Genomic DNA, 23,331 nt, shown 5'->3' with positions numbered 1-23,331 from the left:
GGAAATATCTCCACAATTTTCGTCCCAACTAAAGATCAAGTTGCCAATGTATCTACTAAGCCTTTACCTATCTCCAGGTTTTAATGTTGTAACAAGTTGAGCATGTTAGATACATATATATGCTTCAGCTTCAGGGGGAATAGTAAGAGAAAATACAAGAACCATAAGTAGTGATTCATATAGGGAGGAGTTCTTTATTATATTATTCTTTGATTGAACTTATATGGTAATTTCTCTCTCTGCCTCTCCTAACCTCTATTTAAAGTGATTAGAGTTAACCAATGAAGTGATCTATTCTCCCAATTAATCGCAGCAAATGGCAAATAATCTCAACTTAAGAGGTGAGCAATTTTTTCTCCTCTTGAAGCTAAGTCACAGAGGTGTGAACCGCTGCAAGGGTTGATATCGCAATTTAAAAAAAAAAAAACCATGGGTGTGTGTGTGTGTGTGTATACCTATTATGTATAAGTAATTAACAGTTTAACAGCTTCATTCTTCACATTTTTAAATAATACTTACAAAGGCTACTTTCATCTAATTCAAATCTCAAAATAATATAAAATAAAATAAAGTTTTTGAGGTCATCCTATGTAAACAATGACAAGCCTGGTACAACAGGGCTGGTCTTCCCTTAAAATTTAAAAGGGACAATAGGGACTCCCATACGGATAGAGAGAGAAAGAGAGAGAAGAGAAAAACAAAAGAGGGGAAAAGGAAAAGAGAGAGACATGGGAGGGAAAAAAGAGAAGGGAAAAGAAAGAGTGAAGAGGGAAAAAGGAAAAAGAAGCAGGTAAAAAGGGATAAGAGAGAAAAAAAACAGTGTGGGTGCAGTCAGCAGCAACCAACTTGGTTGCCATGTCGGAGGAGAATCCGCAGCTAAACCCGGCCCCGAGTTGCATCAATTTTTGGTGCATCCATGTAAGTCTTGAACTTGTAGGCTCTTGTGCTTAAATGTCCCTTTGGGTAGAGGGAAGAGCTAAAGATAAAGCGTAATATGGCTCACTGTTTATGAAGGCCCAGGATCCAAGATCATGTCAGCACATTGAATGTTTTTGTGTCTATGACCAATATGTCAAAGTTAATAACATGAAAACAGTAGGGCAAATGCATTAATGTAGAAAGTGCAAAAAAATGTGTCTCTGCAACAAGTTGGAATTTACATCAAGTCTCAGGTTGCAAAATGTGCAAAAGAGCAATCTGAGCACAGTTATGGGCCCGTAATTGTAAACATGTGAGCTCAGACTTTACCTTGGCGAGGCCAAAGGTGTAACTCGCACTTTTGTTTCTGAAAGCATGTTGTCAGAATGGTTGTGAAATTTAGTATTTGAAAATAGTTTTTAAACTCACTTCCATTGGAAAATGCAGGATTCGAAATGATGGGATTCGTCTCGTCCATACAAGGTTCAGCTATTCCCAATCCCTTTATTAAGAGTAGCCAAACCAAGGACTATGGTTAATGTTGGTGCTTAATGTGTATTATGATCCTCAGTTTCCCGAAAGGAGAATTAGCAGTTATTGATTTTATCCTAGTGAAATTATGTGAAACATATAACATGACACATATAACATATGAAAAATTCTAATGAAGCAATTAGGATCACAAACAAGAAATTATCCATTAAAAAGCCCTAACAAAGAAAAATATCTTACTTGAGCAAACAAGACTGTCAGTATCCGTGGACCATTTTCAGACACTACAAGTTCAATTTCTCCACTGTCCAAACGACCCAAGATCAAAGAAATGCAATTCAAGAAAAACTTTCTGGTCTCAACTGAACTCGCTTCATCACTTTGTTCTCCATAACCATCTTCTTGAACATATATCTGCAAAAAATTACCAGTTAAATGTGATTCTCTGCTAACAGATCCTAATTGCATAAACCAATTCCACTAAAGATATGTTGCAGACAAGGTTTATGAGGAAAACATCACATAATAGATTAAACTTAGCTTTTAAATTCACCTACATTAACAATCAAAATATTAAACCCTGCTACAGGCTGTAGGACGTCCTCCTCAGCGACGAGGCTTCCTTCCCACATCAGATTACCATCCCAACATACAGGGCAATGTTCATAGAGAATATCTTCTCATGTCTACATGTCAGCCTCATGATCATATATTTTCAGTAGGGAAGTTCCGTAAAAAGGAGTGAAGGCTTAATCCAGCTTGGTTTAATGAGTATCCTAATTGGATAGTGTTGACGTCTGTATGTATGGGTCGGGTCTGTGTCCAGACCCGACCCATTACTGTGTTCCTTAAATATGTCATGTAACCCTAATTTTAAGTGTGAATGAGAAATTAAGTGAGAGAGAGAGATCGGCAGCTAGTGAGTGCCAGAGTCTTCTCCATCGTGGTTTTTTTTTTCCTCTAGTCAGGGTTTTCCACGTTACTTTTGTCTCTGTATTTTAATGTTCTACAAGGTTTAACTGTTTCTACATGGTATCAAAGACCGCCGTTACCGTTTTTTGTTCGCATATTGAAGCCGTCCACCGTCGCCTGAGTTGCATGGCATCCGCTGGTCGCCGTCCACCATCGAAGTTGTTCACTGTCTGCTCTTTCCCATCGTCTGCTACGTCCACCGTCTGTTGGAACTCTTCCGCTCCAGCTATCTATCTGTGGTCGCTTGAGTGACCATCGCTGACTGCCTGCCATCTTCATTTGAGCTGTCGTCTTCTGAACAACCATTGCCGCCAACACCACGACAGCTGCCGCTCGAGCTCTCTTGCCTGAGCAGCAAACACTGCTATACGAGCTGTCTCTCTTACGTCGCCCGAGCCCCCTGCAGTTGCCTGACTCCTCTGCTATGTTGAGTGACCTCTGCTGTGTTTGAGACTGTCGTCCACCGTCTATTGTTCATCATCCACCCAAGCTGCACAACAACCATCATAGAAGGAAGCTGTCCACCGTCGCTTGAGGAGACGCGGTCGCTGCCCACCATTGCCTCTGCAGTTGTTGTCGCCTGAGTCATCTTCGCTCGAGTCTTCTACCGCCTGTATCTTCTGTTGCCTGAGCTATCTAAACTGCGTCGCCCGAGCCTCCACCTGAACCTGTTGCATTGCTTGAGCATCTGCCTTGCAGACACTATCACCCAACTCTTTGCTCTCCGTAGCTTGGGTTGCTTCCTCTCTTGTCATCCGTATGAGCCTTCTGCGCAACTGTGTAGGCTTCCGCCCGAGCCTTCTACACTGCTGCCGTCATCTGCAGTGCACTTCTGTTGCCGCTGTCTGCGCAGCTGTTGTTGTTTTGTTGTTCGGCAGAGGTACCTCTTGTGTTGTCGTTTGCACCGCAGCGTGTCACAAGCATTTGCCCTTGGATTCTTGATTGCTAAGTTACTACATTGTGATGATGGAATCAGCTTCATCAGCTATTAGTATTGAATGTGTGGCTGTTGAAGTCTCCAAAACTGAAAATATTCTAGTTCAAGCCACTACTCTTAGACTTAACAAGGATAATTACATGCGCTGGTCCGCTGCCATTACTATGGGAATCGTCGGTCGTGGACGGATTGCCTATATCAATGGAAAAAAGGCTGAACCACTTGGGACAAATCCAGCATGGGACACATGGTTCCTTGAGGACAATCAAATTAAGACTTGGATTGTCAATTCTGTATCTTCGGACATTCAGCCTCTTATCCTTCGTAAGAAGACTGCTCGTGACATGGGGCTGATCCTAGAGCAAATGTATGGTCAAAAGAGAAAGGACGTTCGTGTGTATCAGACTATCAGTTGATAAAAGATGTATATGGTCGCCAAGGGGATAGGTCAGTTGTTGATTTTTATGTTGCCTTAAAATCTAAGTGGGAAGAATTAGACTATTATATTGATGATGTTTGGAGTTGTCCTCAAGACCAGACTTTACACTGGACCAAGGAATGGAAGAATAGGATATTTGTGTTCTTGAGCGGCCTAAATGATGATTTTGAGGGCATGAGAAGTCAGATCCTCAATTTGGGAGATATATTCAGCATTGAAGACGGCTACTCTGAAGAGCAGCGACATCTTATCATAACCAGAAAGGAAGTGTCTAGGTCCTCAGGTAATGAGCGGTATGCATTGGTTAGCCGTGGCCTTGTGGGGTCTCTTTGTTCTTCTCGGAAATGTGTTTACTGCAAGAAGACTGGTCATACTGTTGAGTTTTGTTGGGATATTCATCCAGAGAAAAAATAACCGGAAACAAAACTCTAATGGGAAGAAACCTACTAATTTTGACTTTTTTGAGACTGCTGGTGAGAAGACAAAAATTTCTCTTGATCAGATCCACAAGCTTCAGCCTTACTTGAGTTGCACTGAGACACAATGTGACGAGTCATCAGATGATGTAAAGGTCAACCGTGCTCGCGCTATCTCTTGTGAAAAAGGTAATTCTTGTGTGGGAGAATGGATTGTTGACAGTGGTGCTACACATCACATGGCTGGGAATCCCAAGGTCTTCCATGAGTACAAGCCCTCTTCTGGCAAGGACAGGGTGTCCCTCACTGATGGCTCCTCTATTACGGTGGCTGGGAAAGGAAGTTTCTCACTGTTGAATAAATTTTTGGTTCATAATGCACTACATTTCCCTCACCTTCCTTTCAATCTATTGTCGGTTAGCAAGATTACGAAAGAATTGAACTGTGAACTCATTTTTTTGGTTGATTCATGTATCTTGCAGGACTTGGAGATAGGAAAGAAGATTGAGATTGGTTTGGTTTCTGAGGTTCTTTATCGGCTACCCATGTGTGTTGCTACGGCTCTTTTGACAATGCTTAGTAAGACGAAGAAGAGTCGGGAAAATCATATTCAGCTCATTATGTAGTGGCATGAGAGGCTCGGACATCTTTCTTTTGTTTTGCTTAGGCGTTTGTTCGCAAACTTGTTTTCTAGTATTAATGTGAACTTGGTATCTTGTGAAGTTTGCCATTTAGCCAAACACATTCGGGCATCATACCCTATCTCTGAAAATCATTCTAATGTAGCATTTGCTTTGATACATTTTGATGTGTGGGGACCCTCTGGAATACCTTCTTGTCATGGTTTCAGTATTTTATTACATTTATAGATGATTATTCTCGGACCACCTTTGTTTACTTGCTGAAGGACCGTAGTAAAGTTCCTAGTGTCATCGAGACCTTTATTACTCTTATTGAAACGCAGTTCAGTGCTTCTATTCAAACGTTTCATTCTAACAATGCACGTGAATATATGTGTCACTCTGTCGACGGTTTCTTTCGAAGGAAAGGGATTGTTCATGAAACCTCTTGTAGTTATACCCTACCTCAAAATAGGGTTGTTGAACGAAAGAATTGCCAGTTGTTGAATATGACTTGAGCCCTCCTTTTTCAACGTCATGTCCCAAAGAAGTATTGGGGGGATGCTGTGTTGACTAGTGCGTATCTAATTAACTGTACGCCGATTCGGGTGTTGAATGGTTCAACGCCACACTCTATGTTAATGGTTGGTCGTGATCCTTTTCCACTTCCACCTTGTGTGTTTGGTTGTGTCTGCTTTATTCATAATCACAACCCCACTATTAGAAAACTTGACCCACGGGCCATTAAGGGAGTATTCCTTGGGTACTCTCATACTTAGAAAGGATACAAACAAGTGTTTACCCTTCAACTGGTCGTATTTATGTGACAAAAGACGTCACATTTTTGGAACATTTCTCCTTTGCTCTTCAGGGGGAAATGTCATAGAGGAATGAAGAGTATTCTCTAGACCAAGAGATTCAATTTCCTGACTTTCTGGAGTATAACACTCATGGATATCCTGATCCTAACATTAGTGGCCAGCCGGGTACTGCGGGAGAGTGTGATGATCACTTGATTGGTAATGAAGGGTAGCAGGACCGCGGGTGGGTATATTTGAGGAGAAGATCGCCTAGAGCAGAGCATGAGAACGATACTAATCTCAATCTTGAACCTTCCCCAGATGATCCAAGTCTGGCTTGTGAGGGGTTAGCTGAAGGAGGTCAAACGGTAGTTGTTACTGAAGAGTTGCCTATCGCCCTAAGAGAAGGTACCAGGTCATGTGTCCAATATCCTATTGGTAATTTTATATAATACTCTAAACTAAGTGGAAATTACAAATGTTTTATATCTTCTCTATTTATGTCTGATACTAATCTCAATCTTGAACCTTCCCCAGATTATCCAAGTCTGGCTTGTGAGGGGTTAGCTGAAGGAGGTCAAACGGGAGTTGTTACTGAAGAGTTGCCTATCGCCCTCAGAGAAGGTACCAGGTCATGTGTCCAATATCCTATTGGTAATTTTGTATAACACTCTAAACTAAGTGGAAATTACAAATGTTTTATATCTTCTCTATTTATGTCTGTGATTCCCAGGACTGTTGTTGAGGCTCAAGTTGATTACAAGTGGGTACATGCAATGCAAGAAGAAATGAAAGCACGGGTTAAGAATAGGACATAGGAAGTTGAGAGTAGACCTAAAAATGCTCATCTTGTAGGATCCAACTGGGCCTGATGGTGGTGTGGATAGATACAAAGCCCAATTGGTAGACAAAGGTTTTAGTCAGAAATATGGAATCGATTATCTCAAAACGTTTACTCCTGTTGCAAAGATGAAGACCGTCGGGGTTATTCTTGTATCGGCAGTGGTGGAGTGGCAGTTGTATCAACTCAATGTTAAGAATGTTTTTCTGAATGAAGATTTTGAAGAAGAAGTATGTATGTGTATGCCTCCTGGATATGAGAAATGTGGTAAATGTTGCAAGTTAAAGAAGGCTCTGTATGGACTCAAACAATCTCCTCGAACGTGGTTTCAATGTCTTAGGATTGTGATGAAGTATGAATATCATCAAGGTAATGGTGATCACACTCTCTTTGTAAAAAGAAGGGGGCACAAGGTTGCTATTCTCCTAGTATATGTCGATGATATGATTGTAACAGGAGATGACAAAGATGAGGTTGCGGTACTGAAGAAACTGTTGGCTACCGAGTTTGACCTCATCGACCTTGGAAAATTGAAGCATTTCCTTGGGATAGAGATTGCTCGATTAGGTGCAAGTCTAGCTTTAAATCAAAGAAAGTATGGATTTGTTGGAGGAGACTGGAAAACTTGGCTGCAGACCTGCTCCTACTCCCATAGAAGCGGGAAATAAAATCAGCATCAAGGATGGGGAGCTCCTAGATGAAGAAAAAAATGAAGATATCAACATCTTGTTGGGAAGTTGATTTATCTTACTCTCACGAGACCAGACATTACTTTTGCAGTTAATGTAATGAGTCAATTCATGCATGCTTCTACTGATGTTCACTTGAAAGCTATAGATAGAATCCTATGTTATTTGAAGAAAAATCCAAGTAAGGGCCTTTTGTATGTTAAACTTTTGCAGTTAATGTAATGAGTCAATTCATGCATGCTTCTACTGATGTTCACTTGAAAGCTATAGATAGAATCCTATGTTATCCGAAGAAAAATCCAAGTAAGGGCCTTTTGTATGTTAAGCAAGATCAGCTTGTGATTGAAGGATACTCTAATGCAGACTCGACAGGTTGTATAGATACAAGGAGGTCTACTACAGGCTATTGTATTTACTTGGGAGGAAATCTTGTGGTTTGGAGAAGCAAGAAACAAAATGTGTGTTCTCATTTGAGTGTTGAGGTAGAATATCGGGCAGTTGCTCTGGGGGTCTCAGAATTACTATGGTTGAAAGTTTTGTTGTCTACCATTGGAATTGAAACTGACAGTCCTATGAAGATGTATTGTGATAACAAGTTAGCCATAAGTTTATCCAACAATCCAGTACTTCGAGAGAGGACAAAGCATGTGGAGATTGATCGTCACTTCATCCGTGAAAGAATCGAATTGAAGGAACCTGTACTCCCATACATGAGATCTAAAGATCAAATTGGTAATGTCTAGACCAAAGCCTTGCTATCCACTCTATTTGAAAAGAATGTATTCAAGTTGGGCATGTTTGACTAGTATAACCAACTTGAGGGGAAGTGTTGATGTTTGTATGTATGGGTCAGGTCTGTGTCCAAACCCGACCCATTCTTGTGTTCCTTAAATATGTCTTGTAACCCTAATTTGAAGTGTGTGAATGAGAAATTAAGTGAGAGAGAGAGATCGGCAGCTAGTGGGCGTCAGTGTCTTCTCCATCGTGGTTTTTTTTCCCAGAGTCGAGGGGAGGGTTTTCCACGTTACTTTCGTCTTTGTATTTTACTGTTCTACAAGGTTCAACTGTTTCTACAGATAGCTTGTAGCATATCTAAAAAAGCAGCATATTTCCAACAATGTTATCTCTTTACTCCAAATTATTCGGATCAAGGAGGTGAAGGTACATTTGTTTCTCATAGATTTGCTAACTAGAAGGACAAGAAAGTTTAATATACAAGTTGGAGACTTGGAGGCCCTAATACTACTCATAATTCACATAAATCGTGTGATAGTTTAATGAAAGAATCTCAACATATTGGGTCAGTGGTTCATAGGACCAAAAAAGGATATTGCCTCAGCTCGCAGTTGGTCCATGAAATCAGATAATTATTCATGCAAAGAATGGCATTTCAAGGGCATGATGAATCAGGAGTCTCTCAATCACAAAGTATGTTGTGAGAACTGGTGAAACAAGAATATTATCTCTTAAAAAGCTTGAAATGTGCTTTACTGCCATTTTTGATGAATCTCCAGATATGTCAAGTAAAGAACAAGTGGTCGTTCTCCTAAGGTTTATTGCTATTCTTTGTGGTTTGAAATTAGCCTGAGAACATGGCTTTCGTAAAGTTATTGTTAAATCAGATTCCTTGTTAGCTGTGAACAAGGTTTTAAAAGAACTACAACCTCGTGATCCTTTATTCCAGATGGTGAAGCAGTGTCAAGATTTGCTGAGACGAGATGGGGAGTGTGTCTTATGTCATATATACAGAGAAGCTAATATGTGTGCGGATTTTCTTGCCTCATGAGTCTTTCAAGGATCTTTTGGAGTGACCATTCGTACCAATCCACCTGATCATTTGCATCGACTGATTGAGGAGGATCTGATTGGTGTAACTCAACCTCGTGCTATAGTTAGTTAATGCGGTTCTAAACCGCTCCTATGTACCAAAACAAAAAAAAGGCAAGTTATAGAGAGGCTTCTTGAACTTTTACATTGCAAGGAGAGTTCAATAGATTGAAGATTCTTATCTTGAAGAAAATGAATCTGCCTTCTATATCCATTATTTTTGCAATCAGCTTCAATTAGAATTAGTTTTTACTGCTCCAAAGTGAGGTTCATGAAAGAAAAGTGAGCTAATTTGAAGAGCTTAGTCTACTAAAATTGTTGAAGCACTTGATAGGTGAAGTTGAAACAAGATAAAGATTAAATCAAAAGAAGAATTTCTGGCATCATCCATCATAATTACTAACTACTTTGTCAACTAATTTTGGCATTAAATACAAAAGTTGACCTGCATTGCACCAAGATATTCACCCAGCATGTCCATGAAATTCCAGTAGACTGTGTTGTCTTCAAGGCGCAAAAGTTTTGCATAATGTCTCCAGCAAGAGATAAGCAATGACTGGCCTGTCTTTATTACTAATTCATCTGAAGAAGACACACAACAAACAACCAAGATCTCAAAAAGGTTGAAAGTTTGAAACTACTTGAACGCATATAAAATAATAAAATCATAAGAGATAAAGCATGATCCAGCAGACCTGGCTCACATTGAGAACTTTCTTCGAAAACTCTCAGCCATTTCAGCACTTGTCCCAACCCTTTTGCATGTAAAGGCCTACTTTTTCTGTTCCACTACAATGAATAGCAAAAATAAATAGCACATCAGACTTGAAAATCAGTTTCAATGTGAAATTTAGGAAAAAGCATACGCATGTGACACTATGCACAAAAGTTAAAACAACTTTATCTCTTATCAAATAAGGAATAGCTGACCTCATTATAGGTGGCAAATTCCTAAACAAACATGATCACAGAAACAAGCATATCTTGACATCTTGACGGCAAACTTGGTCTAAATTGATTAGCTCCTATGAGATGATCTCGCCCTTAGTCATAAATATAGTTTTCAGATTTTTATTGATGAGGTTTTCTCAAGTAATAATTGGAAAGTATGTTTTCATCAAGAAAATCTCAGGAACTCAAAAAATTAAAAAATATAGTAAAAATTAATTTTCAACTTACTTTCTTACCCAAAACACCAATAAATATTCAAAATAGTTATTGAAATACTAAGGAACAAAAGTTTAAAATATATCAAAAAGTATTTTTAAAACTCTCACCAATATCATGATATTCTTGTGAGAAATCAAAATTGATAACATATTCAAAATATGGAAATAAGTTCCCATTTTCTAGTTTTCTTTCCTTTTTAGAAATGTCACCGTGAAGCTTGAAATTTTCACTGATATTTTACTCTGATCTCTACCAAAAAATTATCCACTTCTAGCTTATAAAATTAGCCTCAATTTATTGTACCAGAGACCATGAAAAGAAAAACAAATCTAGAGTATCTCTATCCGATCCAGGAAGTCTACAGTTTGATCCACATGTACCCCATGCTGTCAAAGATGCACCTAGAACACCTACGCACATGCTGGACATCTAGGTTAACTATTTCTAAGCAACCAGCACTTTAAAATGCCTTGACTATCATGATAATGAATCACTTATGCAGTTCTGCAATTGGAACTGAGTTGCCTAGTGGATATCTTCATGAGTCGCCATCATGGAACAAAATGACCATTTTAGAACTTCAAACAATGTCATTTTCCATGAAATAAAAATAAAAAAGTCAGAATATTATCATGACATTAAGAACCATCAATACATACCGCTTGTAACTTCTGAACAAGGGAAGCCACTTCATCCAAATGTTCCCAGAGTAACTGCTTCATTTCAATGGGTTCTGAACCATATGAAGAACTACTTCCGACATCACCAACATCACTGTGACCTGCAGGCAACATCGTGACAAGCTTGCGCTTTACATTTGGTTGTGATTTCAGATCTTGATGACTTGCCATACTGGTAACTGGTTGCTTCTCGGTCAAAGCTTCAGTGAGGACAAGAATGCAATCAGCTGCAGCCACTGCAAGACGAGTTGGCAATTCATAACCGTCACGCTGAATGCTGCAAGTAAAAGCAGTCATTCATTCCCATGCAAAAGCAGCCATTAACTGTCACATAACAATAAATTCTGACGAATCGAGGAAAATATCAAAAATTTAACACTTCAGAAATTTAACACTTCAGAAATTTAACAGACAAACCATCACAAGAATTTATACTTGGTTGACAATAGGCTATTCATTGTTGAAGAAGGCACAAGGATCCTTCCAAAATAACCTACTATTTGGATGCCCTTTACCAAGCAGGGAGCTGTCTGCAGCTTTAGTTTCTAGTAGTCATAGGAAAAAAAGGCATTGTCACAAAAATCGTTCTCAAGTAAATATCAGTGAGGTTTTTGGTGACGTTTGGCGAGTGGGGCAGGGCCGGCTGGATCAGGGACCAGACCCAGACCCGAAACCCACCCGCGCGAGGAGGAAGCCCGACACGGGGCTCCTCTTCGTTGTCTTCCTCTCTGTCTCCCTCTTAGTTGCCCTCTCATTCCGCATGTGTGCATCCAATGCAGAGAAGAAGCAGGTGGAGGAAGGAGTAGCAGCGGCACCGGCGGTGCAGTGCGGCGGCGATTAGGGTAACCAGATTTCTCTCTCTCCCATATGTTTCCCCCTTCCTTCTCACCCTGTCTCGCCCGAGCCCTCTCTGTCTGCACTCTCTTCCTCCCACACTCACTCACCCTCTCTTCGTCTCGTCTTCAGTCCCCCTCACCCTTGCTCTCCCTATTCCCCCAAATCGTGTCATACCTCTCCCTCTGTCCCGAGCTCTCTCTATCCGTCTCCCCTCTCTGTTTGCACTCTCTCCCTCCCACTCCTCCCTCGCCCTCTCATCTCTTTGTTTGCACTCTCTCTCTCCACGACTAGTCTCACTCTCACTGTTTTCCCCTCTCCCCTCTCCCTCAACTGAGCACTCTCCCTCTCTCTCTCTCTCTCTCTCTCACTTGCCCTTTCTCCCTTGCCCAAACTCTCTGTTTCCCCTCTCTTTGACTATCCACCAACGTCCCGCCCTTTCCGTGTGCCACCTCTCTCACTCCCATCCTCTTGTGTCCTCTCTCACTCGTCTTCAACCTCCCTCAACTGAACCGCCTCCCCCACAGCTACCGTAGGCTCTCTTCTAAAGGCAGACCCCTCTTTTGAACTCTCTTTCGCTCATTTTCACCTACTTATTATTGTTGGGTTGGAATTGCAAATTGGGGAACACGTCTTTCCCTCGTAAAAGCGAATTGAAGGCGTTGGTGGCGACGGCATTGTATAATTTTAGCCGCTTGGGGATCGGTCAAACACTTGAAGTGGCTGTCGGGAGCACTGTAGCAGTTAGGACTCTAAGAGTGAGGTGAGTGAGGCCTAATCGAGCCTAAATTGTCTAATATTTTCTGTTAGTACATGTATAATTATTATTATTATTAGAGCATGTCAGATTCACGATTGGATGATTTAGAATGCATGTTAGTGACTTTGCTATTTTGGAGAAGGTTTAGGACTGTTATGGAGGGACGATGATCTATGCATATGACTATCTTTTTAGAATGGTGATACTAATAATTGAAGCAGTTAGGAAACATGATAGAGATTTTGATGTTGTGGAGAAGGTGTAGAGTTGTTTTAGCGAACTCTTGACGTATGCTATTGTTGATGTGTATAGTGCGTCACTTGTTGGGAAAGAGATCTATTAGAGGATTATGGGTCGATACTACCTGTAGGCACCCTCTTGAGGCGATGACCTACGCCTCAATGATTCGATTTCATACTTGTATAGATTGTAAAGCGAAGCAAGTAGAGAACTTATCACTTGATTATATTTACAGGTACATGGGCCACGTTGAGTAGACCTTGAGCGACAAGATTTGAAGCTCCAGACGTTTTGGGTATTTGGCGACGCGCGATAGATATGTCAGCATTCCAGGCAAATTTTTGCCTGGGGCTAACTTTAGAATGTGTGTCTTTCAGGATCGTTGGATCCTATGATTGTGTTATGATTGAATGAATGTATGCATGTTATTGAATTGCTATGAGATTGGTTTTGTTTTTAAAATTACTACGCAATTACATGTGCATGCTAGCAATTATAACTGCTTAGGACAGATAAGGTGGAGTATTGAGTTGAGCATCTCCTCGACCCCGATTGTGCATTAAAAAACATCCTATAATGATAATTGCATAAGACAACTACGAGCCAATCACTGCGAGACTATTCTCCGTGGTTCGGCTAAGTTTTGTAAGATGTGGTTGATGTGTTTAATTGATATGAATGTTGCAGTATGTTTTATATGCATTGTCGTAGGCATGATGCAATGAATTTTGAATGGAAGTTATACCCGTAAAGTTATGACGGCTAGCTAAGAGTATTAACTATATGTGTAGCCCTTGTGTGGAGGCGTTTAGAGGTATGGGTGCACTCTTGATGTGAACCAACCTCATGTACTAGCCGATCATTTTGTGAATGTGCTATCATAATGATAAGAAAGAATAATAGATGTGAGGCAAGTGGGTTATGGCAATGTGTTTGGGAGATGTCCTGCCCTCATCACTAGTCTCGCCTGCTCAGAGCGCAGGCGGTGCAAGGCTCCAGGATATTGTTGTGTGTTGTGCTTGGAGCATTGGGCTCCCACCTTTCCAACCTGGGTATCATAGGGAAGGTTGAGCAACTCTCATTAGAATTCACACATCCATAGATGATTGCTCTACCACTGCAACGTGAACAGATCCATATCGTTTCGGGCCACCACGGGGGTTGTCTTCCGACTGTAGGTCGCCCGTGGTGTGCACGTACCTGTGTTTGCACCCACAGGGACTGTCAATTTACTAAAGCTAATGTAAATGAAAAAAATGTGAATGAAGTACATATAAAGGAAGCAAATATGCATGAAGTGAATGTGATTATGAAATATGTCAATTGTGGTCATTGAGTGATCTCTACATGTCATGGTATATGTGAGGAGTTTTCATGACAAGTCATGTGACTGCATGCTCCTATCATAACATGATAGTGTTTTGTTTTCGTATTTGTTATATCCCATATTTGAACCCTTACCTTAGAGGGTTAGAGATTTATCTGATCTGTTGTCATACTGCGAAGGCTAAGTCTTCTATTATTTTCCTTTTTCAGGTTTTGGCAGACCCGAATTAACAGATTGATCAAATGGCTCAACTCATATCCTACTGAGGAGATTTTGGGTCCATTGTAGTGTCGGCGCATCATGTTTTGGCCTTATTAATGCCTTGTTTTTGTTAGGCATCAATTTTGTGGTTTTGGAGTATTTTTTTCATATGTATTATTGAGAAATACAAAGTGAATTTTGTATGAATTGAATTTACTATATTATGAAATGTTTGTCTCATTGTCTTTTAATGTGCATAGCTCATTTTCAATTGTTATGTCGTTGCACCTCAACGTTTTATGTTTTAACAAAAGAAAGTTATTTGGGGGTCAAAGTGTTGGGGTGTGACATTTTTCTCGGGTATTTTTTTTGGCAAAGTTGTTCGCTTCCTTCGGTTCCTCCTTGTTGGATGCAGGCCGAAAATCAAATGGTGGAGAAGAAGTCTTGCGCTATTTACTAGTTTCGAGAAAATCTCAATCATTTAAAAAAAAATTAAAAATCATAAAAAATAATAAAAACCTTAAAAATTTTAAAAACTAAAAAAATTGAAATTTCAATAAAAAAACGCAATAAAATCCCGAGATTTTGGTTTTGGTGAGATTTTCAACATCTTGCAACTTTTTCCTAATTTTTCTTTTTATTTGATATTTTCATAAATATTGCCAGATCTTTGAAAATCTTGTAATATCTCTGACACTGGAAAGAAGCAACAAAACCACTCATGACTTGAATTTTCCTGGTATATGTACATGCACAAACAGATGGAACAGAAACATGCCATCTGCTCCGATATATGGAGAAATAAATCTACATACACATGCAGGTAAAGAAGCAGATGCATGTATATAAGCCTGCAGAAACATAGGGAAGCACAAAAGACTGACCTCCATAGTCAGGAAATACTAGGTCAGCAAATAGGGCAGGCTTGCAAAATCTTGCGCAGAAAATGATTATTTGCAAGCAAATCAAAACATGTGAAAGCCCTGTAACACATACAATTAAGACAAGTACAACAATACTTTAATCCGTTCAACATAGCATGGGGCAAGCCTCAAGAACCTGGATTTACAATCTTAAAAGAATGCTGGAAAGTAGCGGCAAAATATATTTTAACACTTATCTTGCAACATGAACTTTGCATGGTCTACCATCAAGAGGATGATGACCAACAGCATAGATTATCTTTAAGAGATTACTTGTTTTAATGATTCCAAACCCAAAAAACCCAATAAATGACCATTATGAACAACCAACCTTCCTTCAGACATAATAGATGAAAGGCGTGCAATTGACACAATCAGAATCTTTAGAAATTTTTGAAGCCTGCAGTGTTTACCTGGCATTGTTACAGAATTTAGAATCTGTTCATAAAAAGTATAAACATGTAATCAACACATAGTTTACATACACAAAGTAAACGACATGCACATTCTTAGAACAATTCAAGCATGTTAACAATTGCAACTGATGATCAGTAAAGCAACTTTATTTGCAGAAGGAAAAAGTACTACATCCAGTTATCACATAGGAACTGAAAAGTAACTTTACATATATAGACTTAACAAACTATTTAGCACAAGAATTCAAGAAATAAGCCACTTCAGGAAAAGAAACTTAAGCAGAACATAGTATGATGAAACATCTATTTGTTGTAGTATAATAAAACTGACTGAATAATCTAATAGCCTCTAGCAACAGGGAAGCACCAGTATAATCCTGATCAAGTGCATCAGAGGCAGGGCAAGTTCACAACATCTAAAGAAAAAGTAAGTATAATAAAACTAACTGAATAATCTAATAGCCTCTAGCAACAGGGAAGCACCAGTATAATCCTGATCAAGTGCATCAGAGGCAGGGCAAGTTCACAACATCTAAAGAAAAAGTAATATCCCTACAAGAAATAATCTTTTATTCGAGATTCAAAAGAGGCCTCATCCGGACACCCTTTCACCCTGAATCACAACTACAGTGTCTCCAAATTCACCTCTGATTTTTCATAATGTCCTTAGGAGGCAATTGATGGTTCTGGAGTTGTACTTTATGATGGGAATTTGACTACAATATCCTGCCGCAATTTAATGCCACGCATTCAAACAAGGTGTTGCATGTGCCAATTGTCTGTGTTTCCCATTCAGGAACGCCAACCCAGAAGTTGACGCCTCCTCCAGTACATGGTCCTGCTTCAGTTCTTCAGGTTAGATTTTCCTCAATTGCATTAGTCACGATTATGATAAAGTTCTGAACCAACCAAAAATAAAAAACCACCCCGAAAAGTTTTATTCTTACATGTTCAATGCATCTGTCAACCTAGATTATGACAAATTCTGATACCAAAACAGAAAGAACGTAATTATTGACATTTATTTTATTGTTGCAATGGCATTGAGTGGATGATGTAAGAATGCTTAGACAAACCTGAAACCAGCATAGCAAGCATTTAGAAACATTGGAAAGCATGTTTGCTTTATACAACTGAATTTGCTCAAGAACTTCACGTTCTCGTTATCTGTCAATGACACAATTTAAAAACAGAAAAATATGTCATGTGCAATATGGGGATACCTACTTCTGGCGATCTATTTGCAGAAAACTCGAGGGAAATAAGTCCACGGACTAGGGTGCACCACCCAAGCGAAATAAAATGATCTACTTTCCTTGTGATAATCCCCACAAGATCATTTGCAAAAGCAAAGAAAAGCTCATCGTCTTCAAAAAGCCACTGAATAATGCCCAACATTTGCTTGAACCTTTTTGAACCCTTCAGCTTGGCTGCCTGTGATGAAACAATTCTTTAGACCATAACGATTTACCACAAAGAAAACAACTAAAGTCAGAGTAATTTAGTGGCCTTCTAGAAAATAAATGTTTCAAAAGCAAAGACATCATTGAACCTAATGAATAAATATGAAAACTGCTTAGTAATGATATGCTGACTATCAATGCACGTAGAAACAGTTCACAAATATAAAAAGGACCATAAACCATGTAGATCCAAAAGCCAGCAAATTACACCGTTACCTAGAACACGAACTAGAAATGCTTGTGAAACTACAGTCATTCTTCAACACAGTTAGTAAACCATTTTGCTGAAAGATGAATCATTGGTTACAAAGCAGCAACCTTCATCTTTCGAGCCATTCTTCAAACAACCAATAAATCATGTTGGTCAAAGTCAAACTGTTTACGTAGCTTAGAGCCCTACAAGCATAGAGTCACAAGAATTCTCTTCTTTGGTCCCGCAACTGCTACTTGAGCCTATTGCTGAAAAATTTTATAAAGACAAATACTGAACACCAATCTTAATCAACCAAACATGACATCATATCATGTCAACAAGCAAAAGGAAGACAATGGAATGTCAACAATGCTTCATCTTCCTCACTTGAGTTGTCTGAAGACTCTGAAGAGTCTGAACAGATTCCTATTTAATGATCTCAAGCTGCAAATAACTCGGGATTTGGCAGTTACAATGACCAAGGAGCAGGAGCATTTCCAACCAATGAAGGTAATGTTTAGAACAATAGTCAGGACAGATGCTTCTAATATAAAAATAGTTTGTTTATATTTTTATATCATCTTTGAATGCAAAATATTTCTAAGAAAGTAAAAATTGTTTCAGAACCTACCTAATTCAAATGCATTCCAGACCTCGAATCGAATTCACAACCATATTAACTTGCAGTATAATAATATTAGTATAATGTATAACATGCTATGGATACGCAAAATGTATTACAATGAGAAAATACTATTGTTTGTTAATGATAGTCACAAATGGAGGTGATATCTAAAAATCTTGCATTCTCAATGACACAAAAGAATTAAATTTTTCTAGCTGGAAAATATCAGGTAGCTTCACGATATTGTTAAATTCATTGTTCAAAAACTCACTTAGTCAACTTGTTGACTCAGTTGGACACATTGATATATTGATAACTGACACTCAATCATGTTCAAAACTAGAAATCTACAACTGTAAAGTAGCTTAATGATCTGGTTCTTTGTTATTAGATGAGTGCATATAACTTAGTTATGGCTTTACTTGATATTAATTTGATTTATTTTGAAATTAAACAAATAATCAGGTCATTCTACAACCTTTTCATATTTCAATGACAAGTTATCTATTGTTTTCCTTTCAAAAACAATCTACCCATCATCAAACTTACTTTTTTTTTAACTAAAAAATAGCCTTTCAATGTTTATTTTTAACTTATAATCCTCATTTGTTTGCTTTAAACTGCTTAGAAACTGCAGAAGGGGAGGCATATATGGGCTGGTGTGGGAAAGTGCTCACATCAGACCACAAAATTTTGCTTCTCTACATTAATACGTCATGGCCAGTTTATCATTTACATACTGGTTGCCCCTTCAAATTAGATGTATTAGTTGCCACTCAGCCAGAAATTCTAACTCCGGCACTGAAAAACTGCCTTCTGAAAGTTGAAGGAGTCCACTCTAATACTTTTTCATTTGACGGATTCTTCAATTGTATTTTAATATTTTATTACTTGATGACTTGTTTTTCTTATAAGATTGTGTGCAAAACTGTTCCTCAGAGTTCATTTATGGCTTGAATCTTCTCTCTTTTTTTTGGCACTTTAATGTACACTTAAGATTGTTTTTTAAGCTAGTTTCTGTTTGAAGCTTTGAGTTTTTCAAACGTCCTACAAATTAAGAAGAACTTTTAGCACTTTCCCTTATTTCAGTTTCATTGATGCTATTTATTTGATTATTCATCGATAATAATATAGGAAAAGACTAGATCATGATAATATGATTTTTTTTCACAATTGTGTCTTAAATCTGTGGATTTCGTTTTTCTATTCAGTTTTTTATTAATTAAACTTATGAAGTCATGCTAGAACTAATTTGATTGGAAGGCTTATTTGAGACTTTGTTTCCTAACAAAGGATAAACTTCATGGTTACCTCCCTTTTGGGTTTGGAGGAGGTGAACCAGCACGTCCACAACTAGTTAGTACGAAAACTCACGTTTTCATAAATTTTCCTCTTATTCTTTAGATATTTCTAATTTTTTGAAGTACCGAGGTTTTCCCGAGGGCAACAAGAACCCGGGCTTAGTCCGTGTCTCATTGAAGGGCTATTCCCATAGAAGATATGGGTTTCATCAACCCATAGCTTCTCCTGTTTAAAAACTAAACCTGAAATTTCAGATGGTGCAAATGGTGCATAACAACATAATCAGGTAATTCACAAGATTGAAACAGTGATTCAACTCATATGTATCCTATGACCATCCATGAAGATAATAATTCCTTTAACCAAAATGTGCCCTGAGCTTTCTTAGTCATGCAGGTCTACAAGATCACTTGTTTCAAAAAAGGCGATCAAATATCGACGTTCTCTCTGTCCAATGACACGAGAGAGAGAGAGAGAGAGAGAGAGAGAGCACACGCTTTCGATGATCGGAACAAGAATGTGATCCATGGGCTCGCTCCTGCCAACACAATCCTTCACGTACTTGTGCAGAAAGAGAAGTGCGTCATCCAAAGGACCTGGGGAAGCCGAAGCAGATAATCGTCGTTATACACAGACGTCGCACGCGCAATTAGATATAGAGAGAAGGGGTGGAGGCAAACCGTCCGTGGAAGGAAGAAGACCACTTCCAGACTTCCTCCCTGACTTCAAATTGGTGCGAGAGAGTACGGCGTCCAGCTCTCTCTGGCGAGAGCCAAGCAACGCCTCCAACGAGCGACCAAGCAGCAGTGTCGACACGCTGTTCCAATCGGCCTCCCATATCTGGTCTTCCATTTCTCCCTCGAGCATCCTCCAAGGACGACGATTCTTGTTTACGTTCGCCCCCGTGCACGGTTTCTTGGATATGGGTCTCAATGCAAAGGAGAAGGAATGCGAACGACAACTTCGGAGACTTCAACTGAGTCGGTGTTAAGTCGGCAGGTTTTCAGCGGGTTTTTGTTTGGAAGAAGGCATCCCAAATGCCACAAGACGTGTTGATAGTGGGTCTTGGGAGACCCGAGACCGTCACTACGCTAACACTTTTCCACGTTCTCAAAAAAACATCTCACAAATATAAATGACAGTGTTGGGTGAGTGGGTTTTTCATCTTTCAAAATGAACAAGACCACTCAACTTTTTTAATAAAAGTATGATTTAGGGTGTTGCTTTTTATCGTACTTTGTCATGCACATTAAATGTTTTTGTTTTGCAATACAAGAGATTGGTGGTAAGAAGATTCAAAATAAAAACCGACCACATACTACTTTTATCTCAACCATTGTACTAACCTAATTAAAAACAAAAATCAACCGCCCATTGCTTCCATCCTAACCATTGGGCCAATTTTTTTAAAAATCAAGAATATAAATGACATTAACAAATGGAGAGATGGTCGACCGTGTCGGGCGTGAGGGCGCTTGTCAGGTCAAAGCATGTTCCGTATGATCGTGTAAAGATAGCATCAGTAACATCGGTGCTGCAAATATGTTGTTTTTCTGCTCTCTCTCGATAGGTCATCGTCAAATCATGGCCCATAGCTTCTGGAGAGAATTTTGACACCCAAAGCAGGGCCACCCAGTTCTTCGCAGACAACCATTTCGAGTTTGGATTAGGGGCTTCAACTTGAACTTGATGTGACCTCCATTCATACTTCATCTGGGTTTCGACCTCCTTCCTCGTTGCCGGCCTTTCTATGCAGAAGAACGTAACCTAGGTAAAACCCTCAGGCGGTGAAGACCATAAATAAGTCATAAATTACGCAGGAAAAGTGTATCGCCATCTCGACGGACAATGGCATCGATGTATCGTTCCATGAGTTAATGACAGTCTTGAATTTTAGATAAACCGCGAGTAGGGATGATAAATAAATAACAAAAATAGGCAAGTCCCATAGGTAAGTACATTAAAGAAACACGACAGTGCGAGTTAGTTCAGTGGTTGGTTTTGTCCTGAGACAGTGCGAGCTAGTTCAATGGTTGGTTTTGTCCTGAGAAGTAATGGTATAACACGAGATTATTGTGGTTGTACACTCTTTTATATTTAAAAGAGTGAGACATCTCCTAGTTCCTCAACTTAGGTTTATAGAGAGGTCGTCTACCACTCCTATTAATGTTGGTAGTGTGATCCTGTTATTCTAGTGAGACATCTCAAGAGACTTTACTACATACATGTTTTATTCGGATTGTGATTTGTGCCCACAAAATTTTATGTTGATTTCTCGTCACCATCACCATGTTTATTGTCGATGAACCTCCAATATAACTTTGTAATACATGGAGATATTGTATACCTCATGTATGTTAATAAGTTATAACTCTAAGGTCTATTGTTAGTCAAACGACTTATGGGTGTTGGCCATGAGTATTCAATGGATTTGTTGACACAACTGTATATTTATTGTGCTAGACTACTTTCCATCCATGACGGGATGTTGTCGTACTTAGAGAATTTGTTCCATCCTTCTCTTTCTACAAGTAGTTTTAGATCGTGGACTACATAATTGACACCTTAGATTTTTGTGATGGAGTTGTATTAGTGACCTAGGCATTGTGTTTGAGTTTGGCCTTTGTGAATATTTTGTTGGTTAAGTCTAAGTGTCTTGGTGCAGGATCTGAAGATGTCACTAAAAAAATTTCAAGTTTGTCATGTCTATATTTGTTATGTTAAAAAAAATTGTGTCGAAAACTTAGGTCATCACATTATCAATAATATTTTTATATGGGCATCCTCTCCTCTACTTGCTTTTGAGCTTGGTCTACATGATTTATGAGAGTTCATCCCTCCTCCAGCTGCTTCCGAGCCTCAATAACAATATTTCTAGCAGTATTTTTATCGATTACCTCAACACCGTCGCGTCTAAAATTGGGGACCCAAAAGCCACCAACAACAATTGTTTGCTGGGAGGATGAACAGAAACGTAAGTCATAGTGGGAGCGACTCTGACTCCGGCCAGAATCAATCTTGCCAGGTTTCGCTCAAAAGGGCAAGCTCGTGCATTAAATATCATGATCGATGGTCAGGCTAGAAGGGTCCCATCTCAGGGACTCACCAAATTTGGACGCGGCTTCCATCGATGGCCTTCATATTGGTTTTAGTCATGGTCACAATTTTTTTTTTTGGAGAAAAACGTGAAAACAATGCAATAAATAAATCAGCCGCTTAAAACTTTAAACAAAGGCCGTTCTTTTGAAAAAAAAAACAAACGTTTAAAAACAACGTGAAAAAGCTCACTCTTTTCCATGTTTTTCTTTTCATTCATTTTTTTCACTTTTTTAATGGCAAACTGCTTGTTTTTATTTTTTAATTTTTATTTGTTGCAAAGATATTTGTGTTATTAATTTCTCACTTACTGTATTTTCCCCTTATTTTAGTTTTTTTTTTTGTGATTTTAAAAAATTACCATAGGTTTCTTTTCTTTAAGTTCATCATATTATACCAAAAGAAAACCTTGCCATTTAAGCGAGAACTTTTTTTGTGACTATGTTTACTTAACCAATCTACGTAGGTAATTGCACAACTTCACCCCTTGGTCTTCAGTCGTTTCAGTCATCGTAATACCACAACACCACTCTTCAGCTGCCCACGTTGCCCTCCTTCACAAAGGGGATCCACACTCATAAAGTGTTCGTAGATGACTATTAGGTTTTCTTGTGTATTAGTTAATTCCAGTTTAGGATAGAAGTGCTATTAATTTCAGTCCTCTGGTGAGGACGTTACGCTTGACTGATTTTAATTTAGGTTGTCAAAGTTTTTCAAAACAAAGTCATGATTGTAACTAAATTCTCCCATCACTGGTTTTTACTTGATTTTGTAGAATCAAGTTCAAGGGGTTCTTGTGCTTGATCATGATCTTACTAGTGTTGAAAAGAATGAAGATTTTATTTTTCAGGAAAAATAAGTTCTCCATCCCATAATTTGAAACAATTCAAATTTATAGAGGTCAACATCAAAAAATTGTTCTCAACCTATTAAACAAATAGACATGAAAAAAAACTGAGATTGTTTGCCATCTTCTCCAACGTAATTTACTTTATTCACTTGGCCAGCTTTAATGTGTAGAATAACTCCTCTAAATGTGCACTCCACCTATCAGATCAAGGGTTTGGATGCGCTTTAGTATGTATCTTACTTGGATACTGTAGAATCATGTTCAAGGAGTTTGTGATGCAAAAATCAGGATCTTAGTAGT

General features: G+C 38.9%; 1 protein-coding gene across 13 annotated transcripts in view; it reads right to left on the bottom strand.

Annotated features, from left to right (window-relative positions):
- The window catches only part of LOC116255757 (uncharacterized), a 76,638-nt gene extending 56,546 nt beyond the window's left edge, over window positions 1-20,092 (bottom strand). Inside the window, exons 1-8 of one of the 13 annotated variants that reach the window (XM_050078223.1) lie at window positions 19,766-20,092; window positions 19,581-19,681; window positions 16,730-16,936; window positions 15,418-15,524; window positions 10,781-11,078; window positions 9,647-9,740; window positions 9,397-9,533; window positions 1,651-1,824 (exon numbers count right to left, since the gene is read on the bottom strand). In XM_050078223.1, coding sequence (XP_049934180.1) covers window positions 1,651-1,824; window positions 9,397-9,533; window positions 9,647-9,740; window positions 10,781-11,078; window positions 15,418-15,524; window positions 16,730-16,936; window positions 19,581-19,681; window positions 19,766-19,952 — 1,305 coding nt within the window. In that variant the 5' untranslated portion in view covers window positions 19,953-20,092. Of the gene's footprint in view, window positions 1-1,650; window positions 1,825-9,396; window positions 9,534-9,646; window positions 9,741-10,780; window positions 11,079-13,674; window positions 13,836-15,047; window positions 15,147-15,417; window positions 15,525-16,147; window positions 16,341-16,578; window positions 16,937-19,580; window positions 19,682-19,765 lie in introns of those variants that run through there. The other 12 variants (XM_031631725.2, XM_031631724.2, XM_031631726.2 and 9 more) reach the window with 12 other exon arrangements.
- Window positions 20,093-23,331: the final 3,239 nt, after the last annotated feature.

Source organism: Nymphaea colorata, chromosome 6 (genome assembly GCF_008831285.2).
Source record: "Nymphaea colorata isolate Beijing-Zhang1983 chromosome 6, ASM883128v2, whole genome shotgun sequence".
Lineage (NCBI taxonomy): Eukaryota > Viridiplantae > Streptophyta > Magnoliopsida > Nymphaeales > Nymphaeaceae > Nymphaea > Nymphaea colorata.
This window is presented reverse-complemented; position numbering and strand designations above follow the sequence as displayed.